The sequence below is a fragment of the Penicillium soppii genome (genome assembly GCF_028829465.1).
Source record: "Penicillium soppii strain IBT 18220 chromosome Unknown utg000002l, whole genome shotgun sequence".
Lineage (NCBI taxonomy): Eukaryota > Fungi > Ascomycota > Eurotiomycetes > Eurotiales > Aspergillaceae > Penicillium > Penicillium soppii.
In genome coordinates this window covers 645,449-666,306 of record NW_026643232.1, presented here as the reverse complement: position 1 = coordinate 666,306, position 20,858 = coordinate 645,449, and the positions used below count along the sequence as shown (strand labels likewise).

The window sequence follows — 20,858 nt, the reverse complement described above, 5'->3', positions numbered from 1 at the left end:
AAAAACCACAAATTGCATCGCCGCAAATTTTCAGACACCCGATGGCGCTGATTTTGTGTTGGGATGTCAGATGACATCCCATTTGGGGATAGTCTCCCATGTATGAGATAGATAGATATACATCTCCTTCTTTCCGTACGCAATTCCATATTCATTTTCTTCATATCTCATTGCCCATCGTATCTTCTCCATGACAACGTAGTTTGTTTCGAGTTGTCATATTTCATAACAGTGATTTCGATATTCCTAAAATGTGACATGAAAAGTCGTTGAATTGCAGTCTATGTACAAACCATTTCTTGGATGAAGCAAAATTGAAAATAGGAGCAAATCGCCTAACACTTCTTCGCATCCCCCTCAGCAACATTGAAGTCCTCCCACGTAGCCCGATCAGACCCATTAGGACGACTGGCACGAATAAATTGATTGTCCACACCCTCAACAATAGCAACAGGCTTCACGATCTCAACATCCGCGCCATAAGCGCGCGATGACCAAAGCTCAGTCAGGGGCTTGCAGCCTTCCGACTCTTCTCCAGCGGGCCTGTACAAGTGCGGGAACCGCTGCTGCATACTCTTTAGAACAGTGGACGAGATGCGGTCGACGCTATCACAGTGGCGCAGCTTGAAGAAGTCGGCGCTTTGCACCCTGCGAAGCTCCTCCTGCACATCGGCTGGGTATTGGCCCATAGCGAAGAGAAGGAGGTCATAGTGCATCAGCGAGGCTTTGCCGTGGTATGATCCACCGGTCTTGGCACGGTGGTACAGACCCGTTAGCGCGGCGATGGCGCCCATGCAGCCAGTGCCGTAGTCAGAGATAGGGAAAGGAGGAACGACAGGGGTGGAGTGACCCATGAATTGGCCTTGAGCCCAGGCAATTCCGGTAACCTGGAGTTTGGGTTAGTTATGATTTAAGCGGTCTGCAGGATAAAATGAAAACTTACACAGTCTGCAATCTGCTGCCATCCCGCACGGCCAGCCCACTCGCCTTCGTATCCGAAGCAGTTCTCATTCACGTAAACGATGCCCTTTCCACGCTTTTGGGCCAGAGCGGCCATGGCCTCAGCTCCGTAACCGAGCTTGTCTAGGGCTCCCGGGCGGTATCCATCCACGATGACATCGACATCATCTAAGAGCTTTTCAAACTCTTTACGTCCAGCTTCGCTCTTCAGATCGAGGTCAGCGGCGTGCTTTCCCATATTACCGTCGACTTGGAAGAAAGGAACATCTGAAAGACTGGGGCTGGTGATCTTTAGGACATCGGCACCATACTCGGCCAAGATGCGGGTAACAGTAGGTCCTGCAATGATACGGCACATTTCCAGGACCTTGACGCCCTCAAGGATCTTCTTGCTGCCATTACGGGTGGCTGGGAACGGTGTCGGGGGGAGATCACCTGAAAGCTTGCTGACTTTCCAAGCAGGTTCTTCGACATTAAGTTTTCCCTATTAAGTATTAGCATATTTCCGCTGGATCTTGCATGAGGCAAAACTCACATGGGGAGTCTTGATAAAATCTTCATATTTGTAAGCAGTGACACCAGCCTGGCGTCTCTCCTTGTTCATTTCTTCCAGCTCCGCAGCTGTGTATCGCTGTGTCTTATCCTCAATAACCTTGATGATTTCTTCGTAGTCAGTCAGATCGGGTCGCTGACCCTCCAAACCGATCATGTTCAAGGTAGTCGTTGCTTCCAAAGACCCATGAATATGGAAGAACTCTCCGGGGTTTTTGGTCTTGTACAGATTGGCCGACATACGTCGGTAACCGTTTGACTGAGCAGCCAACAAGTCGGTATCTGCACGAGTCAATATTGTTATCCTCTTTAACAGAATCCACAAACCACGTACTCTTGAGCTTTGATTTCACGTTGGGGTCCAGTTTGGACAGGCCATCTACTTTGGCCATGTATGCTTGACATCCGAAAGCAGTCGCAGCCTCCAGGCTGACCTGGACGCCACGAGGTTGCGCGCCAGCACCAAAGCGCAGATCTGCAATCGAGGCAGCCACAGAACCCTCGATACCCTTCAACGCGGCGAGAGTTTCGGTTTCCTTGAACGGAATGGGAAAGTAGATTTCATTGTGGCTGGTGGAAAAGGAGACACGGTCCTTGTTCTCAAGCACATCAGGTGGCAAATTGAAGCGCTCTGATTGCTCACAGAGGTCGGAAAAGATACGACTGGTCTCAAGGACCGGGGAGTATCTGCTGCCTGACATGGTTGGTGATTTGTGTCGAGATGTGTACTTGTGTTGTTCAGGTGTATATATCATGCAGGGGACTTCCAAGGTTCCAATCTTCTCGATAGAAAATACGGGTCGTGCTTGTCGCGCAGATGACCGGAGATGGTTAAGAGATTTGTCTATGGCAAATTCAGAACTCTAAGATTCTACCTAGGCAATTGGTTATATATGACGATGATAACCGGGACCCGAGAAATTGGCCGTCGGGTGGCCATACCCGCATCGGCCGTCGGCTCGTCGACGGATATGGGATTGCCTATTTATACTTGTTTTGACTTGGCAAAAAATAAAAAAGAACCAGAAACAGAGATAAATTTATATAATCTAATGCAGCAATCATTGCACATTTTCGACTTATTATGTAAAGACGGAATACAGCATCTTTGAAGTGTGAAGACCAGACCGTTAGATCCGAAAGAAAGAGGCACGTCCGAGGATTTTCGGATGTGGGAATCGGATGGGTCACGTGAGCAGTATAAATCGATCAAAAAAACATAAGAGAAAGGTGAAAATATTAATATTGGGGAGAAAGGTGTGTGATGTTTGCAATTGGGTTAGCAAAGTACTTCAAATAGTCTTCTCAAGTTCATAGTAACTCATCAAAATGGATGATATTCCAAGGTTGCATGACCGATCTATAAAGCACGTCCTCCCTGCAAGTCGTTCCACCAAACGCAGCTCAAACAATCTGCATGAATATGTATAGGTATGTAGATATTCATGGATGCTTTGTATAGCTTTCTATAGTAGCACACATGCTTTCTATACAAATCTCACATTCCACTACCAATGGCATTCACGTGACCATCTAAAATGCTAACCCCGAATCTCCAATCTCCGAACTTTATCCAATAGACAATGTTGCTGCGAACGACACTGCGGCCCAGGACACTGCGGCCTGCGGCATGTCGCTCAATTCGATTTGCCACAACCAAACCACTTATTCGCATCATCAATGGAACCTTTTATAAGCAATATCCGACCGCCGAAGATTCATCCAATCCGCCCATGTTCCCGAACCTCACCTTCACACTCCCCTCAATACGCGTAACCAGGATAGAAGCCAATCGTCGATTATGGGCTATAGTGGGTCCGTCTACACGAACTGATCTCCTTCACATCCTCGGCGGTCAACATATCTGCATTCCGCCCCTCGCGCGTTCATACCCACACTTACACACGGAGGAAGTCACGGACAAGGATCCCCGGCTACGCTCGGAGTTGTATGCGATTCAATATCTTGGATTCAATGGAGAAGGGTCGGAGGCCATTGGTGGGACTCGTGGCGCATACCTTAGTGCTCGCTATGAGAGCCATCGGGAGGCAACTGACTGGACTGTACGGCAGTATTTGCGCGGCCAGACCTCCTTGAACCCGATGGAGGGCGAGGAAAATGGCACAATACAAGATGAGGCATTTCTTGATAAGGTCATCACCGATCTTCATTTAAAGGATTTGCTCGATATGCCCGTGCAGAATCTGAGCAATGGCCAAACACGCCGAGCACGGATTGCAAAGGCGTTGTTAGGAAAGCCGGAGCTTTTGCTCCTCGATGAGCCATTCAGTAAGTTGTCTTTATATCAGCTTGAAGGTTGTATGTCTCTCTAACATACATGTAGTGGGATTGGACCCGGTTACTACCAGGAGTATTTCTGAGCTTCTACATACCCTCGTCAAGAAATCCGACCCGCGCATAATTTTGGCTCTGCGGCCTCAAGATAAAGTTCCAGACTGGATCACGCATGTTATGGTCGTAGGCAATGACCATAATATCGTCCTGCAAGGTCCGAAGCGGCAAATCGACGACACACTGACTGTGTGGTCCCAACTCATCAACAAAACAGACGAGAACTTTTTGCGCGGACCACTGGAAAGACAGCGGAAAGCGATATACGAAAAAGCCGAAGCAGATTTGAAAGCTGGTATCCTGGACAAGGGATTGGTTCGGGACTTGGTAGCGCCGAAGAATGACCTCAAGCTCAAAAGACCTTCCGCGGAAGCGGGTGGAGAGCCCATCATCGAGATGGAGGGTGTTCGTGTCCAGTATGGGGACAAGGTTGTTCTCGGAGGCTGGAAGCAGCAGGTCAACAAAAAAACAAAAGAAGGTTTGCACTGGCGAGTTCGCCGAGGGCAACGTTGGGCGATTCTTGGCGCCAATGGCTCCGGCAAAACGACATTGTTATCAATGATCACATCCGATCACCCGCAGACATATGCGCAGCCTATCAAACTCTTCGGTCGATCCCGACTCCCTGAAAATGGCGTACCCGGCATTTCAATCTTTGAACTCCAATCTCGCATAGGACACTCATCCCCAGAAATCCACGCATTCTTCCCACGCCAATTAACTGTCCGGGGAGCTCTCGAGTCCGCTTTCGCCGAGACAGTCCTATCAAAACCAAAGCTCAATGTCGAAATTGACAATCGCATCAATGCAATGCTGCTTCACTGGAAGCCCGAACTAGACCCGAATCACGCTTCAACCGCCGTTCCAAAAATTTCGACGGATCATTTCCCGCAACTCGCAAAGAGCACCAATGTGAAGGAAGAACACTATGCGATAGATCACATGGTTGGGTATGCGGACGACATCAAGTTCGGTGAGCTTACCGTCGCGCAACAGCGCATTGTCCTCTTCTTGCGCGCCCTCATCGCCAAACCGGATATCGTCATTCTTGACGAGGCTTTCTCTGGACTCTCCGCCTCCCAGCGCGACAAATGCATGTGGTTCCTCAACGAGGGCGAGAAGCCGCTACATCGTCACCCTGAAAGGGATGAGACGCCTTACCTCCTCACCGGCCTTTCAGATCAGCAGGTCTTGCTCACCATCAGCCATGTACCGGAAGAGATCCCGGATATCGTGCGCCACTTCATGCGCCTGCCGTCTGATCCGGGCGCTGGCGTGGAGCCTCTCGATTTCCGTCTTGGCAAGTTGCAGTCCAGAAATGCTTTTAGATTCCCTGAGACATGGGATGCGGCATGGTCGCCTGCTTCTGAGTTTGAGACCCATGCCAATCGGGCCCGGCGCCGTAAGAAGGAGATTGAGGCGGAAGACGATATGTATGAGTTTAAATGGTGGGCGCTTTAGAGGCATAGACTTGGTTTGGTCGACCTAAACATTGTACATTTAATTAGACAAAAATACCATGAACAGTCCTCTCATCCCTGCTTGTTCTCTATCAATACTGGAAACAAATTGCTATCCACCAACACAAATTGAACTTGCTAAACTGCTACAAACTGCCAACCACATATCTTTCATCATGCTGGCAAAGGGGGAACCGGGGTCAACAACAGTGCTGCCTAGGGGACTTCACTAATCAAGCTTGGCTCACCATCAGCCAGGTCCTCGCGCAGACTCGCATTACTCTTAGGCTCATCCTCTCTTCCATCCTGCCAGGTCGAACAATGGCGACAACGAAGAGCCTTCAATCCGTCAGCCAATACAACCCTCAAACAGATGGAACAAAACTCACCGTCTCACTAATATACTGCCTGCAGTATGGACACCTGATTGTCGGCTTAATGATTTTGTTATGGAAGACAAACATGTACAAGTGTCCAGCAGCGTATAGAGTAAGGCTGACGCCAAGGAAATTCATGACGGTTTCAATGAATGCTCTGTCTATGAGTGAGAAAGACATCACTTGAGAAGATCTCGCTTAACATCTATTCGATGTGTACATACCCATAAGCCAAAACCAGCGCCCCATCCTCCCGCGCTTGGTGGAGCGTGTTATACCCATTTTCCGAGACAAAATTCGGCCCTTTCGATAACACCGCAAATTTCTGATCCATATTCCTATTCAGAAAAGGGAGAAGAGAGACTACTGGCAGGACCAAGTCTGATACGAAAGATGTAACGACTTTTGTAAAAGCGTTTGCGATACTTCAAATGGCGATTATTAGCAATTTGCGCGTGAAATATTGACCACTATGGTGTACATCAAACCTAACGCGACTTCCAGGACGTTATCTCGAGCCGCAAAGTTCACAAAGCCATCCCATACATGCCGTACTTGTTCCTGGGCTTTCTGGCCAGTTCGCACGAGGACATCGCTACTTTCGTCGAGGCCGCGCATGGTGGTGGTGGTGCTTAGCGCGGTGTGTTTCAAGGGATAAGAGAAGAAACAGAAAAAAGAGTTCAGGTCTCGGGAGGCTTGCTTTATCAATGCGCTTGTCAGTCATGTGGCGGTTTATGGCGCGGGGTGCACTTTAAGTATTCTTGGCGCTGCAAAAAGGGCATGCGATCGCCGTCAGAGATCCCATCGAGCCTTGTTTTTGAGGGCAACAGGGCCATGATCTACACTTTCATTTGATTATCACGGGCAAATGATTTTATATAGCACACATACCTAGCTGGCCTTCGTTATACCTAATTACTCTATTCTCAACACATTGCGCAAGCTTAATCAAAATATTAAAAGCAACATTCTACAAGTCCAAACCCTCAAACAGACACAGTAGCTTTCATTTTAATAATCTAAAGCCCAAACTCCCCCGCTATATGCAAAGACTCATTCTCCAAAAACGCCGCAACCCAAAGATTATCGACCTCGCGACGGAAAATCCTCCTGGCCATGGCATCCAATTCGCGCTCCATTCGATCGCACTCATCCTCGAATTCAGTCTGATCCGCCAAAGCACGGATGAACCAATAATTGCGGCGCTCGAGTATGAGCGGGCTTTTCGGAGCGTGGGCGACCATTTCCAACCCGATTTCTCGAATGCGCTCGACCTGCGCCCAGATGAACATCATGCCGTTGTACATTTTTCCGGTTGTCTTTACGGTTCTGTCTTTGGGGTGCATTCGGATATAGACGGCCAGTTCTTCTATGTTAGATAGGTAGGCGCAAATCTCTCTGTGGAAGACATCTTGCCATGAGACGACTGTGACGTGGTTAGGCATTTTGTGGTATATGGTGTAGATGGATTGGATAGGTTAGAATGAGCTGGAGCTTACCTGATCTTTGTCCTTATTGATTTTGTGGGACTGGTGGTCTTTATACTCACTGGTTGATCATGTCTCGGGTGAGGTGATAGAGGGTAAAATAAAGACCATTGTTGGTGTGTTTAGTTAGATTTTCATTTCAATGAGTACTAAATCGCCGCTTTGATTGATACGGATCAATAAGCACGTTTTAAAGATGACAATGCCTTTGTTTGGCTTCTCTGTGATGCATCAAACGTTGATTGAGGCGTGGAAACAAAAGGAATGACAAGGAGAACGTTGGTTACAAAGAAATGATACTGGAACTTAACAAAATCTTCGAGTTACTTGACAAGGAAGGCGAACAAGAAGAAATATTGGAAGAGCGTATTATCTAAAGCATCTAAATGTGAAAGAAAGCGAAAAGTATCCGGTAAGATGATACGGAGCAAATATGCCCGAGAAAAGAAAATCAAAATATATGGGAATCAAAGGGTGAAAATAAAAGAAGAGACTTCGGAGTTATATCAAGAAGATGAAGTTGAAGAAGAAGAACAAGAAGGAGAAGAAAAAGTCCAATCCGTTAAGGTGTAATAGTCAAGCCCTCGATCAAACAGCAGACTGGTTGTGTGCAGGCGATTGATTCAAAGGCAACTGGTGGGACTCGCTACTAGGGCTTGAGCGAAGACTGTTGTTGCTGTTGGGGCTAGGAGTCCGACGTGGCCAACCGGGCTTTTCGTTGATCTGCGACTCGCTGGTGTTGCCCGTGTTGGTGGTATAGCGGCTGGAAAACCTGGACCAGACCTTGACGTGCATGAACTTGAACAAGGGGCGCATATTCGAGAGGCAGGCAGCGACGATTCCGACGGCGGGTTCGATGCATGTCCATACGCTTGCTGGGACTTGGTTATCTATCACGTGTCAGTACCTTGTCCAGATCTAGATCGGTCTGGGAGTTGCGACATACAAGTAATGTCGTCGCCTTTTTTGGAAAGTTCGATCAGAACGATAAGTCGGATGATATCGAAAATAAGAGTCCTGCATCTGGTCAGGTTCATGGTGCTCGTAGAGGAAGAAGGACATTTACAAGAATCCCAGAACAAAGATGGCAGAGAGACCCAGCTTCTGAGCCTTTGAGATGGGAAGGTTCCACACGATATGCATGGGCATTAGGAGGATAATGGCGTCGGTTGCGATGTTGGGGACCTGGAGACCATAGTAGAACTTGGATAGGTTCATGCAGCCACCTTCTATCATAGGATGCCATAGCTTCTCGGTCGGGATGCAGGTGAAGCATCCGGCGAGAATACCACATGCGGCCCACAGGATCACGATTAAAGAAACAGCATTGACGGCTCTCTTCATGCCCTTGATGGGGAAGAGGCGCTGGTAGAGAGCAAGGATGGATAGCTTGATGAACAAGATGCAGCCGGTGTAGAGGATTGAGCCTGTGAATAGTGTCTATGGTTGTGTTAAGATATCATTGGTGTAATGACTGTGAGGGTGTATTCTCTAACCTTGAGATAGATAACGATTTGCTCGGGAGAGAGTTCGACGATATGTGTTCCAAGTCCATTGTACAATACTGTTGGATGTTAGTACATGGAGTCTCTGTTGGGCAATTATTTCAACTTACGCACGACTCCCGCTATTGATATACCGTACTCAAAGAGCTGATGGCAGTTGTTAACAAAAAATCATCGTCCTCAATCCGGGGGCATTATTAATGGACTTCAAAGGAGATGTAGAGAAGTAATAAAGAGATAAAGGCTTATTCAAACATGTTGCTAGGCTATAGATAGTGTAATTTCGTTCACTCACCAATGCCAGTATAATCAGCCAATCATCCAGGAAGAGACCACTTCCATTGATTGCTCGAGAAATAATGCGGAAACTGACTGCAGTTGTGGACAAGATGAAAGCAAAGCAAGTCGAGGTGATAACTACATGGCGCAGGTTATCATGGTCGTAGCCATGAACGTTCTGGCCCATAGTGTCCGCCATATCGCAGGTATCAAAGTATAGGTCTAGGTATTTGAATGAATAGAAACGGCGATATCAATGTGAAGTACCAGAAGTAATATATACATAATAGCAACACCAAAGAGGCGAAACAAAAAAAAGGCAATAGACAGGTCTAAACTCTTTAACAAATGCTCAGGATAAAGTCAGACTTCTCACCCACAGCTCGGGTTGCTGGGTTCCCAATTCGGCAAGTAATAGATGCATCGTATCCTTACATATTAGCGGGTGAAAATGTCTGTGATCACCAACTAGTCAGCCCCCACTTTCTTCGCCAAAGCCAGAGTTACTCACCTAAAGGAGAAAAAGGAGCGAAAAGTGGAGTCCCGAACACTATGGGGAACATATCTCCACGCCCGGACCAGCCGATAGGAAGCGACCCGACTTGCCGACTGATGCATCATCTGTTCTATCATGGCTCGACGCGCCAAATTTCTACAGCCCATGCGACCCCTTCTTACATAGCCTTGCATTTCAGTGGCTAGTTTAACAGCCAACTTTGTGGTGAGTTAAAAGTATTCTTGATCTGGGGCGTATTGGCGTCACTGGAGGGATCGTCGTGGCGAGATCGATCGCATGGCTTAGATCGCGCTGATCGGGGGTGTCCCAGCTACCTGGTTTGTCTGATCGTGCGATCTTGCGTGCAGTTTCTTCATAGTCGTTGTGATAGATCTAACATTGTATATTATCGATGTCTCCTATGTGACAATGCACTTTGTTTCTTGATCTTCATCGTCGCTGTCATCGCCTCTGATAGCCTTCTGTATGGCGTGGCCCTGTTTGGGATGTATTGACATTCAAGTTGAGGGTTTGATGTATCTAAATTTTCTGAAATTATTAGTCACAACCTTGGAAGGTCCGCGTTATTTATTTGGAGGCTTTCAAGCAAGTTTGGGTTAGGTATGAGGTTGTGGATTTCGTCGTAAATTTCCCAAAAAGAATTTGCCATATGCCAGGAACCTACGGAGTACCATTATCATATTCACATCTTCGATTTGATCTATAGATACACCGGTGCTTGATCGGATTTAGTAAGAGGAGTAATAACGGTGGTATCAAGCATGTGAGGGCCGGATCTGCCTAGTATAGGCGGATGACACTGCCTTCAGGCATCAACACAACGCCCATGGTACGTACATGATGTTCCCATTGTTCCGACTCCATTTAGGACTTCATACACAACATATATCCTCGAAAATTCATCTGAATTATAGTGTTCCCTGCCGTTGGTGCAAAAAGTGCGAGCTTTGCAGAAAGGGCCGCAGCTCTCATCAAGAGCAGCAGCAGATGTTAGACAACACACTGACACAGAAAGTCGCTTTTATTCTCTGTTATACAGCACCACATTTGTGATTCCACTCTTTGCCTACCTCTATGTCCATTGTTGAATGAAAGCCTTTGATCTAAAAAAGCAGGAACCTAAGAAATAATATGCTGCCAGATCTGTAGTATCTTTCTCAAGTGTAGCATCTTTTATTTTCTTAATTTGCGATCATTCTGTCTCTATTACCTCTCTTTGATGAAAGAGGATTTATTTCATCTGCTCCATGGATTACAGCAGCGTTTGCTTGCTTTCTATGATTGTCATGACTCCCTGGCTATAAATAGAGAGATGTTCCCTAAGAGATCTTAGAATTCATCCTCATTCATACACATCTCTATTGCTTATTTTGCACTCATATCACAGTCTTAAAATCATCTATGCAGATGCCTTTCTCCTGGTACCTTCCCGGGAGTCACCATCAAGATGCTTTCCAACCCAAGCCCACTTCATGGGCAACGTCAGTTACTCAAGTAAGTTTGAAACTCATTTATAGCTTCCTTTTGATAGTAATGTTTGTCTAGTCAAATTTTGACAGTAATTTGATTTTGATTTTTCCTCTCTTCGCCGTTTCGCCGCAGCGCTTAGGCTACCGCTAATTTCGACTTTGTTCTATATATTTGGATTCCAAACCCCCCAACCTTCGATTGGTGGCTATATTTCGATGATGGAGAAATAACTGATATCTCAAAAAGTGTTGTTTACCCCGCTAAAGTTGTACGCACCTCGTCCGTCCTGGATCGTGTAGTCTTACTGGATCTCACCCTGGCCCCATTCAAGGCCATGGTCCTCATTGAGACACTACCGCTTACATGTGCACATCCAAAGACCGTTCATGTCTGCAGCACAGATGAAGAAATAATCGCTAATTGGCCAAAGTCCTAGTTTTTAATCAGATAAATGCCCTGCCATTGTCCACCCCACTGCCAAATGGGCCGTACCATGTAAATCTCAGCCAGATTGCGGATATCTCCAAAGCTTCAACCCACGTGCGCAGCAATCCACGATTTGTAACCTTTAAGTCTGGTACATAGTCGTTCTGGAGAAATCCTACTGAGGGTATTATCATGTCGTGGTGAGTTATAGACATCAATATCCTTGGGTTGAAGCCTCTAACTTGTCTCAGCATATGGAAAATCATGCGATACAACAAGAGATTAAACAAATCAGACTAAATGATCCAGAATCAACTATCTACGGCAAACGGAATTCCATTCTAAGTCTACCATTCCCGATTACCTAGGGCTATGTCACACGGCTCCAAGACGAACATACAATACAGTCAGGCGAGAAAGGATGTTGCGACCTGCAAACCTTCCACTATCGCGGAACTTCAACTCTGCAGACAGGATTTTGATTGTGCGATACAATAGAGCTGCGGCTTGAGATAGGTGTTCGAAGGTGCATAGACGCCAGGCACAAATGCCTCGATCTAGCCTCATGAATTTCTCAGATTCCTTTCAGTTAGCTCTCACTCCTGTTGCAGAAGTGGCTCAATCAATTGAGCCTAATGAAAAACATGACTCGATTTCCGGCTCACCGTCACCTCCGACAGTCTGGACATCCGAAAGTGAAACTGCCTATGATTCTGCCTCATCGGGTGACCCGGGAGGATAAACCACAACAGCCATGCACCATTCAAACTGGCACATATGACAGCTGAATGAAATCTTCTTCTCTCCCTTTCCCCCCTGTCTTCGCTACTATATCCCAGGCAACTTCTACACCTGCGGGCCTTGGTATAGCGCTGGTTAAGAGTCTATACGAAATAAGAAAGGTGGAACTAAAACTAGATATGAACCTTCAATTTGATCGGAATTTGATCATATTCATCTTCTCCTCAAAGATATCTGTATCATACCGCGGAAGAGCAAGAAAAAAACCTTCATCAGATGTTCACACTATCAACAAAACTACTGGCAAAAAGCAATCCCAGTCCCGGACATGCGCCAACAATATGATACATCAAAGCCCCATCCCCTAGTCCCTCGCTCTCGCTCATGCACAAATCAATTTTGGCGATCATGACGAATCGAATCCACTATATACACCGTCTAATAATAATGACAAACGCTATGAATCAGAATACAAAAACACGATATATACAAAAAGTGCCCACAGTCCAGCAGTGGGCACAGATCACCTCTGCGGGCCATAGGACATCGGTCCGGGGGTAGTATACGGCGAGAGCATAGCCACCCCCCTTTCCCTCGCAGAGCGGGCTCGCAGTTCCTCGCGCTTCTGGATCTCCTTCTCATCCTGTATCAAGGTGCAGCATGTACAGCATGTGGCGCGCACACAGTCCGAGGCAATACTGCCTTGGATGCCGTATGCGTTTCTTGTCCTTGTGTGTTGGATTGTTGCCAGGAGCCCTGTTTTTGAATGTGTTAGTATTTGTGTTCTGATCCTGATTTGGATACTAGTGAGTGTGGTATGGTATGCTTACATTGACAGCCGCAGAGCAGACCCATCGCCGTACATGACGCGTTACAAGTCTCGTAGCTGAGCATGTTGGTTGGGTCCTCTTTTTTCGATTTCATCGAGAGGCGGTGCTGCGTCCGTCCGTATAGGATGCACGGACAGAACGCGCCTAGGCAGCAGATTCCGAGGTTGGAGAATTCGCACAGCCCGTTGCTCCAGCCACCACCGGTGACTTCTTGGTTTGGGTGGGTTGTTTGGCCTGGTTGGTGGTAGGCGCTGAGGTCTTCTTGTTGGTAGGATGCTGGCTGGGTTGCTGCTCTTGTTGGGGGCGGGAAGTATGATTCTTGAGGTGATTGGAGGGGGTTTGAATCTGGGGCGATAGTCACAGTTTCGCCGCCGGGCGATTCGGGGCTGACTTTGACTGGGAGTGGGCCTGGAGATTTAGGTTGTTCGGGGGAGACTGGCGTTTCGGTGTAGCTTGTGTATGGCTGGGGGGATATTGAGAGGCTGCGTTGCTGGTCCGGGATAGTTGGGTAGGACTGGGCGTGCGAGTATGTCGCATATGACTGCGGAGATAACTGTGTGCTATCCTCTTGCGGGGAGGTAGCTTTATATTGGTTTATATACTGGTGAGAGATCGTTTGATGAGGTAGGGTCGTGTATGACTGAGAAGCGCCATATGTCCCATACTGGTTCCCATGTGTAGTCGGATAGTGAGGAGATATCGGAGGACTGTACTGCTGATTCCCATGCACAGTTGCATATTGAGGAGACAATGGAGGATTTTGCCGCTGATTCGCTTGCACGGTTGCATATTGAGGGGACATCGCGCTAGAATACTGGTTCCTATGCGCGGTGGCGTATTGGGGAGACATCGGAGGGCTAAATGACTCTGGCTGCTCAGGTACATTCGCCATCGGCGCATAGTTCGCCGGGTGCTGTTCAGGCGCCGGGCGCTTGGCTTGGTCGGGCATTACGCCTTGATCCTGTAATTGCTTTTCACTCGGTGCATACGACCATTCTCGCCGGTGCATTCTTGGTTCTTCTGGCTCTTGCGCGGGCCGCGCTCTCGAATCCGGGGGATGCAGCGATAGGTTTGGGAGCTTGGTTGACGGGTGCATCTCAAGTGGTGTTTCCATGAAAGAATACCTATTGTGGTTGCCTCCAACAGAGGTGTTTAGGTTCGAACGGCTCATCTTGGAGATTAGGATGTTGTCCAATAACACTTTCTAGCACACAGTGTAACTCCCAAAGTCGAGGTTTTGTGAAACCAAATTACACTCAAATGGCTCTCGACGTGATAGTTGTAGAACGATTCAACGGCTTTCTGGAGAACATCGGGGAAAACCCGAACACCCGTTGGCGCGCGCAACCAAGCGATGACGGATCGACAGCGGGAAATGATCTCAAATGTGGATTAAGACGCAGAGTGAAGGAAACCAGCATCAAGCTAGAGCTGGAAGTGGGGAGAGAGTGGTCGTTGGTGCCACGGGGCGTACAAGAAAACAGAACCCTGTGGGGAATGCGATCATACGAGTGGCTTTGCAGGTTTCTCTCTGCTTTTTCAGAGTGTCTGGTTCGTTGGATTCTGGTTGGCCCTGGGTGGCCCTAATGCATCATGTTCACATCGCTGAGGCTTCTGGTTGGATTAGGACCCGCTCGGCGCCTCCCGTTGGCGCTCAGATCACTCTTTTTCGTCACAATCACACCCATTCACTGATAGTTGGCGAAGCGCCGTTGGAGGTTTGTTTGAGGGAAGTTTCGAGCGGTAACGTGATCCTCTATGGTTGGGTTGTATCGAAAGGGACAAAATGGTCCTCCGTAGCACCAAATAACGAAGTCTACTCGAAGACAAGACCTACCTAGGTACAATATATATCATGGTTCAATTTGATGATTATTGGCAATAAAAGTATTAACAATTATTAAAGTGTCATGCGATAGATTTCTTATTATTTCTCCCCTCTTTGTCACTTCAAGTCTACTTTTCCAGGTGAACAACAAGTAATTGGCAGGTGATTGAGGGATTCAGCGATGGAGTGATTGAAACGGCCAATGTGACAGATACCAAAGCAGGCAGCAACTTTTGTGACATATGCAAACCGCCTCGTTTTGGACCCCAAGTACATATGTAGACAGACATTCAAGTGGATTTCATTTTCTCATCAAGTTAGGAGCTCTCGGAGCTTTGAATTTTCTCGAGAATTTTATTGTCAAGCTATGAGCCTTCTAAGTGGGGGTAATTAATCTGAGACACTCCTAATCACTAACAAAAGCGGATTTGGGCGTTTTTAGCCGCGATTCGGAGTCTGGGGAAGATGAGGATAGACATTATCACTGAATTGGTCCAATATAGCTGGTAGCTGGTAGCTGGTACCCGTTAGGAAAATTTAAAGACCCTGGCTCACTCCACTAGAGTACCTTGTAATGCGAACGAGTCGGATCATTTAAGACACGGCTACAGGCTGATCAACATAACCTTGGTGAGGGCATTAATGGCACCTATGAAGGATAACAATGGATGCACGATATTCATCGAGACCGATGATTGGTAGTTATGCCGCAAGATATGCCGCAAGATATGGGGAATCAAAATATGTGTACATAATATGTATGCATCTTGTACTCCCTCGGTAATTGTCAATGGTACCCCTAGATTAGATAATGCTATTGTGTATAATTTTGAGTATATCAGAAATAAACTTATACCGTGTACCTAGGTATATCCTACTTTGTGAGCGTCCCAGGGCTGCAAATGTGATTATCTAGATCCGTACGTATACGATGTAGTATTTGGAAATAGAGTGAGCCATTAGACCTCATATACTTGGAAGGTCCTGGAGCAAAAAGGAAAAATCTGTACGAGGAAAATCAGGTAGCACAAACTTGTGAAGATTCAGCTACCTTAAGAATTGTAGAATTGTACTGCATATATATAAAAGAGAAAAGTCACGCAAAGTCCTCTATGGGTAGAACCGAGATAGATAACCGGGAAGATTGAAAGGGTAGGCCAATTCCTGACTTCATCTTTTGCCTGGTTCCAAGGTTCCACTCTTGACTTCTCTTCACATTAGCTTGATCAGCTCCTCTTCTATTTTCTTTTCTGTTCCCCCCTTCTTGAATTCTTGAATTATCCCCTGAATCATCGAAGAAGTAATTAAAGAACCTTCATAAATAAAAAAAAGGGCAGAAGGAAAAAAAAAAAAACAAGAAAAAAAAAAAACAAGATCTAATCCATTCAAGGGCGGTGACGATCCATTTAGACTCTTCAGATCCTCAATCTATTTGATTTGTCCCTTTTGATTCACAACTTCTTCTGACTCTACATTCCTTATTATTTTTTTTCTCTCCAGTAAGATCTCTCCTTTGCTCAACGTGCTCCAAAAACCCTTGGGATAAATTACCCCCAACCAAAAATCAAAAATACATATGAGTCAATTCTTGTCAAGTCTTCTAACTTTCGCTATCTCCTGCAGCATTAAGCCCAATTCATCTCGAGCCCAACCACCCACCCCCCGGTCTCCGCTTTCCTACCATTCCGAAATTGTACTTGACCAATGTCCTCTCCATGTCAAATTCACCGTCCGTTCCCGAAGATAGATTGCCTAATCCCCTGGTGACACCTGCGGCACCTGCCCAACATGATTGCTCCAGAGCCATCCCTGGGACTAGCCCACGTCACCATTCTCAGCAAGCTCATATCTCCCAGAGGTCTGAAGAGGTGCCGACGCCTTCACGGGCGGAATCCCCAACGGCTCACTCTTGGTCCCAGCCCAGGTTCACTCTAAAACGGACTGCGACCACACCTCCGGAGAACACCGCCAATCCGGATATCGTGTATCGGCCCCAACTGTCCGAGCGAGACAGTATTTTCGCAACCCATTACCTTCCTACAGATAGCGGCGCAAACACCCCACAATTACCCCCCAACAGGGCCTTGGACACCGAGCGTCAGGTCAATTTGATTCCCAGTCTCGATGATGCACCCGTGTCTTCAAGTGCATTCTCCAAGGTCTCTCCCCACCGTTTTAACGTCGACCCTTCCCACATGGAAGTTGACGTCCACAGACATTCTCCATTGCGTTCTTCCACTCTCTTCCCTTCCGATGCCCCCCGATTGTCCCTCCTGCGCGCATCGACCCTGTCGACTGATCATCTCAAGAAACCCGAGGCAGAGGTAGGCGTGCAGGCACATTTGGGATCTCGGCGGTACAACCTGCCATTGGAGGGAACAGGTAGGAGAACCAGCCATCTGAACGGCGCTTTACCTGAACGAAATCTCTTCCCGTCCATAGATGATGTCTCTTCTACCCCGCACTCTTTGAATGTGTTGTCCGGCAGAGAGAGTCCTCAGGTCAGTCAAGGGTTCGGATCTTACAGTCCCCAAAAAGAAGCCCTTCCACCATCCCTTGAACGAAGTCCAAGCAGAGGTCGTCGCGGTGGTCGAGTTGACAGCTCCATTGAAGCCAATTTGACCAACGCGGAGCCGGCTTCTAACGTCCGCAGCCGCAAATCCAGCCACTACCTGGGCCTCTTCAAAGAAAACACCACTTCGCCGGATCGCAAACGACGGGAGGATCGCGGACGAGAACAAGATGAGACGCTGGAACCGCAGGATCGCGTCATGGATTTGGAGCAAGAGCCACACCAACACCCGCGATCAGAGGAGGGCGCTTTGATTCGTAAAAGCTTCTCCCTCCCTCCACTTGGAAATGGCCCGGCTCTTGAACCCCAGCCTTCCGAGCTCGTCAAAAACAAACCGCACGATGATCTCCACAAACGCCCTCCGCCAGCGTTGCCCCGCACCTTACTAGAGGAAATCCGAAACTTCCATCTCACTCCTGGAGGGCGCCATGGTTCGTCATTCTCTAAAAGCATTCCCACGCAGTATTCAGAGAGAAATCGTGAGTATTTCGACAAGGATCCTCATGTCGAAATTTCCCCGACCAACTCATTCGAGCAAGACGAGCGTCGCGGATCACAGCAATTTGGAGTCGAGGAAGAAGAGAACGAACAGATTTCGTCTGCCGTTTACTTCCCCCACGAGCGCACGGTGCCTGAAGGGGTTGAGACCTTGGAGCAATATCCTGACGGCCCCCATGATGTACAACCGGTTCAGTTGACGGTTCCAGAGAAAGGCCATGACCTGATGCTAGTACCCCAAGAGCGTCATTCCCCGGAAAAAGAAATCAGCCATGTGGATATATCCCTGCGATCCAAGAATGAAAGTAAGATCCTATATGGCGATATCCACTCTCCTCGAGAGAACATGCCTGAAAAGCCCTTGAGTACCATCTCTGAACTCAGCTATGATTCATCACATGAATCCGAGCCACCATCTGCAGACGAAAGTGGTTGGTCCGCAACTGAAGACGGCCATCACACCGATGAGGGCGAGACTCCGACAGCGACCCCAAGACAGCGGCCTCGGCTTCTCTCTCACCCCAAGCCTTCCCCAGCACCTCTCGGTGCCGTTGAATTGAAGCCTTATCGACACCAAGTTGGCGGCCACACCACGGTTTTCCGCTTTTCCAGGCGAGCTGTTTGCAAACAGCTCAACAATCGCGAGAATGAGTTCTATGAACGCATTGAACAGAGACATCCAGACATGCTGGTGTTTCTCCCAAAGTAGGTCCAAATCTCCGTTCCCGTGAAAGCAATGTGTCTTCAAAGGGTTTTGTACTGACGTCATGGTTCAGATATATCGGAGTGTTGAATGTCACGTTCTCGAAGACACCCAAACGACCAAAGGATCCGGGCGATTCTGCTGAAGGTAAAATCCAGGATGCGACTGCCACAAATGGAAATGGAACGTCAGCTCTCAGCTCCCAAATTCAGGAGGCGGCTGAGCCCCAACGAATTGTGAGCCAGTCACAAGTTACCGGTGTTATCCCAAAGGTTATCCTTGAGAACAACCGTCACATCATTCCTGCCGATCTGTTCTCTCACCCACAGCGACCGAGGACAGCCGATGCCTCGGTGAGCCGCGCTCGATCCGTCGACGGCCTGGAGGGCATGTCAGCAGAGTCTGATCCATCGGCACTCAGCAAGCGCGCCAAGATCTGGGGCGCCACCACCGTCAACCTCAAACTTCAGGAACAGGTTCTTCGTGAAGTGTTCAGCCCGCCTGCTATTCATCACCATCGCCGCCATGCTCGCGGCCACATCCATTTACCAAGGGCCAATTCCGACATGCCTACCGCAAACCGCCGCCGAGGAAACATGTCCGAAGACCAAACGGCCAGCAGTCGACGACCGGCACCTGGGCCAATCGAAGCTCTGAAGACAGAAGCAATTGACATCAAGACAACACCTAGCGAAGGCCCGGCTCTTTCGTCGTCCGCCTCAACTGCTCTCGATGCTAACCAAAACCGTCTTGAAAAGATAAGGACGCAAGAAGATACAAATCGGGCAAGTTCTCTGTCCAGGGCATCCCATCCGCGAAGGCGCCATTCTGGAAGTGGCCTCCAGAGACGTGGTAGTATAAATTCCCGCAATAATGGAGAGTTACTATTCTATGATGATGAGGGCTATGGAGGCGACAAGGAGGACGATATTTTTGCCATGGAAGCGGATGCTTCTATGCCTTCAAATCCCTCCCCTGTCGCGACACACTCGGGCTCAGCAGGATCCGAAAGCAATTTGGTCCCCGAACCTCGCCTATCCGATACTCTTGCTGCAACTCGTCGTGATCCATCCCGTTTCCAACCTAAGGAGCCCATCAATACCATTCTGCCCAGTAATCCCAAGGAGGCCCAGCTAAGGCAAGATGAAAGAGTGCAGTTTTTCCTCCTCCTCCTTGAGGATTTGACCGCTGGTATGAACAAGCCGTGTGTGCTGGATTTGAAGATGGGCACACGCCAGTATGGCATTGAGGCGAACGAAAAGAAGAAAAAGTCCCAGCGCCGGAAATGCCAGTCAACCACTTCACAGCAACTGGGCGTGAGGCTCTGTGGCATGCAAGCCTGGAATGTCAAAAAACAAGAGTACATCTTCGAAGACAAGTATTTCGGACGAGATCTGAAATCCGGACGCGAATTCCAGGACGCGCTCACTCGCTTCCTTTACGATGGTGTCAGTTATACCAGCGTAGCCAAGAAAATCCCCGTCATTCTAGAAAAGTTGGCTCTGTTGGAACACATGATCCGCCAATTGGATCGGTATCGCCTTTATGCCAGCAGCCTTCTGATCCTCTATGACGGAGACCAACAATCACCCCCAAAGCAAGGCCCACCCCGTCCCAGCAACGAACGCCCACCACTCAAGCGCGGCGCCTCCGACGACGGCCACGGCAAGATCGACGTACAATTGAAAATTGTCGATTTCGCGAACTGCGTGACAGGCGAGGACCCACTCCCACCCGACACGCCCTGCCCGCCTCACAACCCATACGACATCGACCGCGGCTACCTCCGCGGGCTGCGCACCCTGCGCATGTATTTCCAGCGGATCATGAAAGAAGTGACGCAAGACGAATTCGTCGAACGAGGCGAAGGCGAAGCCATTGCACTTGGCTCTCAGCCCGCCGCCCGCGACACACCCTCTGACCAATACTGGGATGAGACGATGATTGAGAGCGACGCGGGCGAAGTCAGTTTCTAGGTCTTTTGATTTTGGTTTCTTTTCGGCCCACTCCCGATACGTGGCGTTCGGATAGACTCGTTGCTTCTCCGTAAGCGCCATGTATGCACCCGTGCCTGATCTCGCCTGATCGACACTACGAAATAACGCCCCTTTCCCTATGACTGTTGCTTGGACGCATTTAGAGTATTTCGAGTTTCCCATTTCGTGTTTTTCTTCTTTTTCTTTTTCTTTTTCTTTTTGCAAGGAGCTCATGGTCTTTCTCGGTGTATGACTTCATTTCTCGGTTGTTTTATTGATATTGATAATACCCCCCAATGTCTCCAAAGCCTTTTTTTGTTTGTTT

The 20,858-nt window shown here is 48.2% G+C and overlaps 7 protein-coding genes across 7 annotated transcripts; 2 read left to right on the top strand and 5 right to left on the bottom strand.

Moving 5' to 3' along the window:
* Positions 1 to 335: 335 nt before the first annotated feature.
* On the bottom strand, positions 336 to 2,213 carry N7529_001605 (CAIB/BAIF family enzyme; the record flags this gene model as incomplete). Its single annotated transcript, XM_057237136.1, has 4 exons — positions 336 to 887; positions 944 to 1,444; positions 1,496 to 1,794; positions 1,847 to 2,213. 4 exons carry the CDS (start codon positions 2,211 to 2,213, stop codon positions 336 to 338), a joined length of 1,719 nt encoding a protein of 572 aa, XP_057101823.1.
* Positions 2,214 to 3,095: 882 nt separating this feature from the next.
* Positions 3,096 to 5,325, top strand: N7529_001604 (putative ABC transporter; the record flags this gene model as incomplete). Its single annotated transcript, XM_057237135.1, has 2 exons — positions 3,096 to 3,801; positions 3,857 to 5,325. 2 exons carry the CDS (start codon positions 3,096 to 3,098, stop codon positions 5,323 to 5,325), a joined length of 2,175 nt encoding a protein of 724 aa, XP_057101822.1.
* Positions 5,326 to 5,540: 215 nt separating this feature from the next.
* N7529_001603 (MscL family protein) lies at positions 5,541 to 6,319 on the bottom strand (the record flags this gene model as incomplete). The annotated part of the gene is made up of 4 exons (XM_057237134.1): positions 5,541 to 5,663; positions 5,714 to 5,858; positions 5,926 to 6,126; positions 6,183 to 6,319. The coding sequence occupies 4 exons, from the start codon at positions 6,317 to 6,319 to the stop codon at positions 5,541 to 5,543; spliced, it is 606 nt and encodes a 201-aa protein (XP_057101821.1).
* Positions 6,320 to 6,720: 401 nt separating this feature from the next.
* N7529_001602 (uncharacterized protein) lies at positions 6,721 to 7,146 on the bottom strand (the record flags this gene model as incomplete). The annotated part of the gene is made up of 1 exon (XM_057237133.1): positions 6,721 to 7,146. The coding sequence occupies one exon, from the start codon at positions 7,144 to 7,146 to the stop codon at positions 6,721 to 6,723; it is 426 nt and encodes a 141-aa protein (XP_057101820.1).
* Positions 7,147 to 7,776: 630 nt separating this feature from the next.
* Positions 7,777 to 9,171, bottom strand: N7529_001601 (uncharacterized protein; the record flags this gene model as incomplete). The annotated part of the gene is made up of 6 exons (XM_057237132.1): positions 7,777 to 8,078; positions 8,135 to 8,205; positions 8,255 to 8,628; positions 8,685 to 8,752; positions 8,804 to 8,840; positions 8,989 to 9,171. The coding sequence occupies 6 exons, from the start codon at positions 9,169 to 9,171 to the stop codon at positions 7,777 to 7,779; spliced, it is 1,035 nt and encodes a 344-aa protein (XP_057101819.1).
* Positions 9,172 to 12,649: 3,478 nt separating this feature from the next.
* Positions 12,650 to 14,127, bottom strand: N7529_001600 (DUF614 domain protein; the record flags this gene model as incomplete). The annotated part of the gene is made up of 2 exons (XM_057237131.1): positions 12,650 to 12,882; positions 12,957 to 14,127. The coding sequence occupies 2 exons, from the start codon at positions 14,125 to 14,127 to the stop codon at positions 12,650 to 12,652; spliced, it is 1,404 nt and encodes a 467-aa protein (XP_057101818.1).
* Positions 14,128 to 16,499: 2,372 nt separating this feature from the next.
* Positions 16,500 to 20,533, top strand: N7529_001599 (inositol polyphosphate kinase KCS1; the record flags this gene model as incomplete). The annotated part of the gene is made up of 2 exons (XM_057237130.1): positions 16,500 to 18,559; positions 18,631 to 20,533. 2 exons carry the CDS (start codon positions 16,500 to 16,502, stop codon positions 20,531 to 20,533), a joined length of 3,963 nt encoding a protein of 1,320 aa, XP_057101817.1.
* Positions 20,534 to 20,858: the final 325 nt, after the last annotated feature.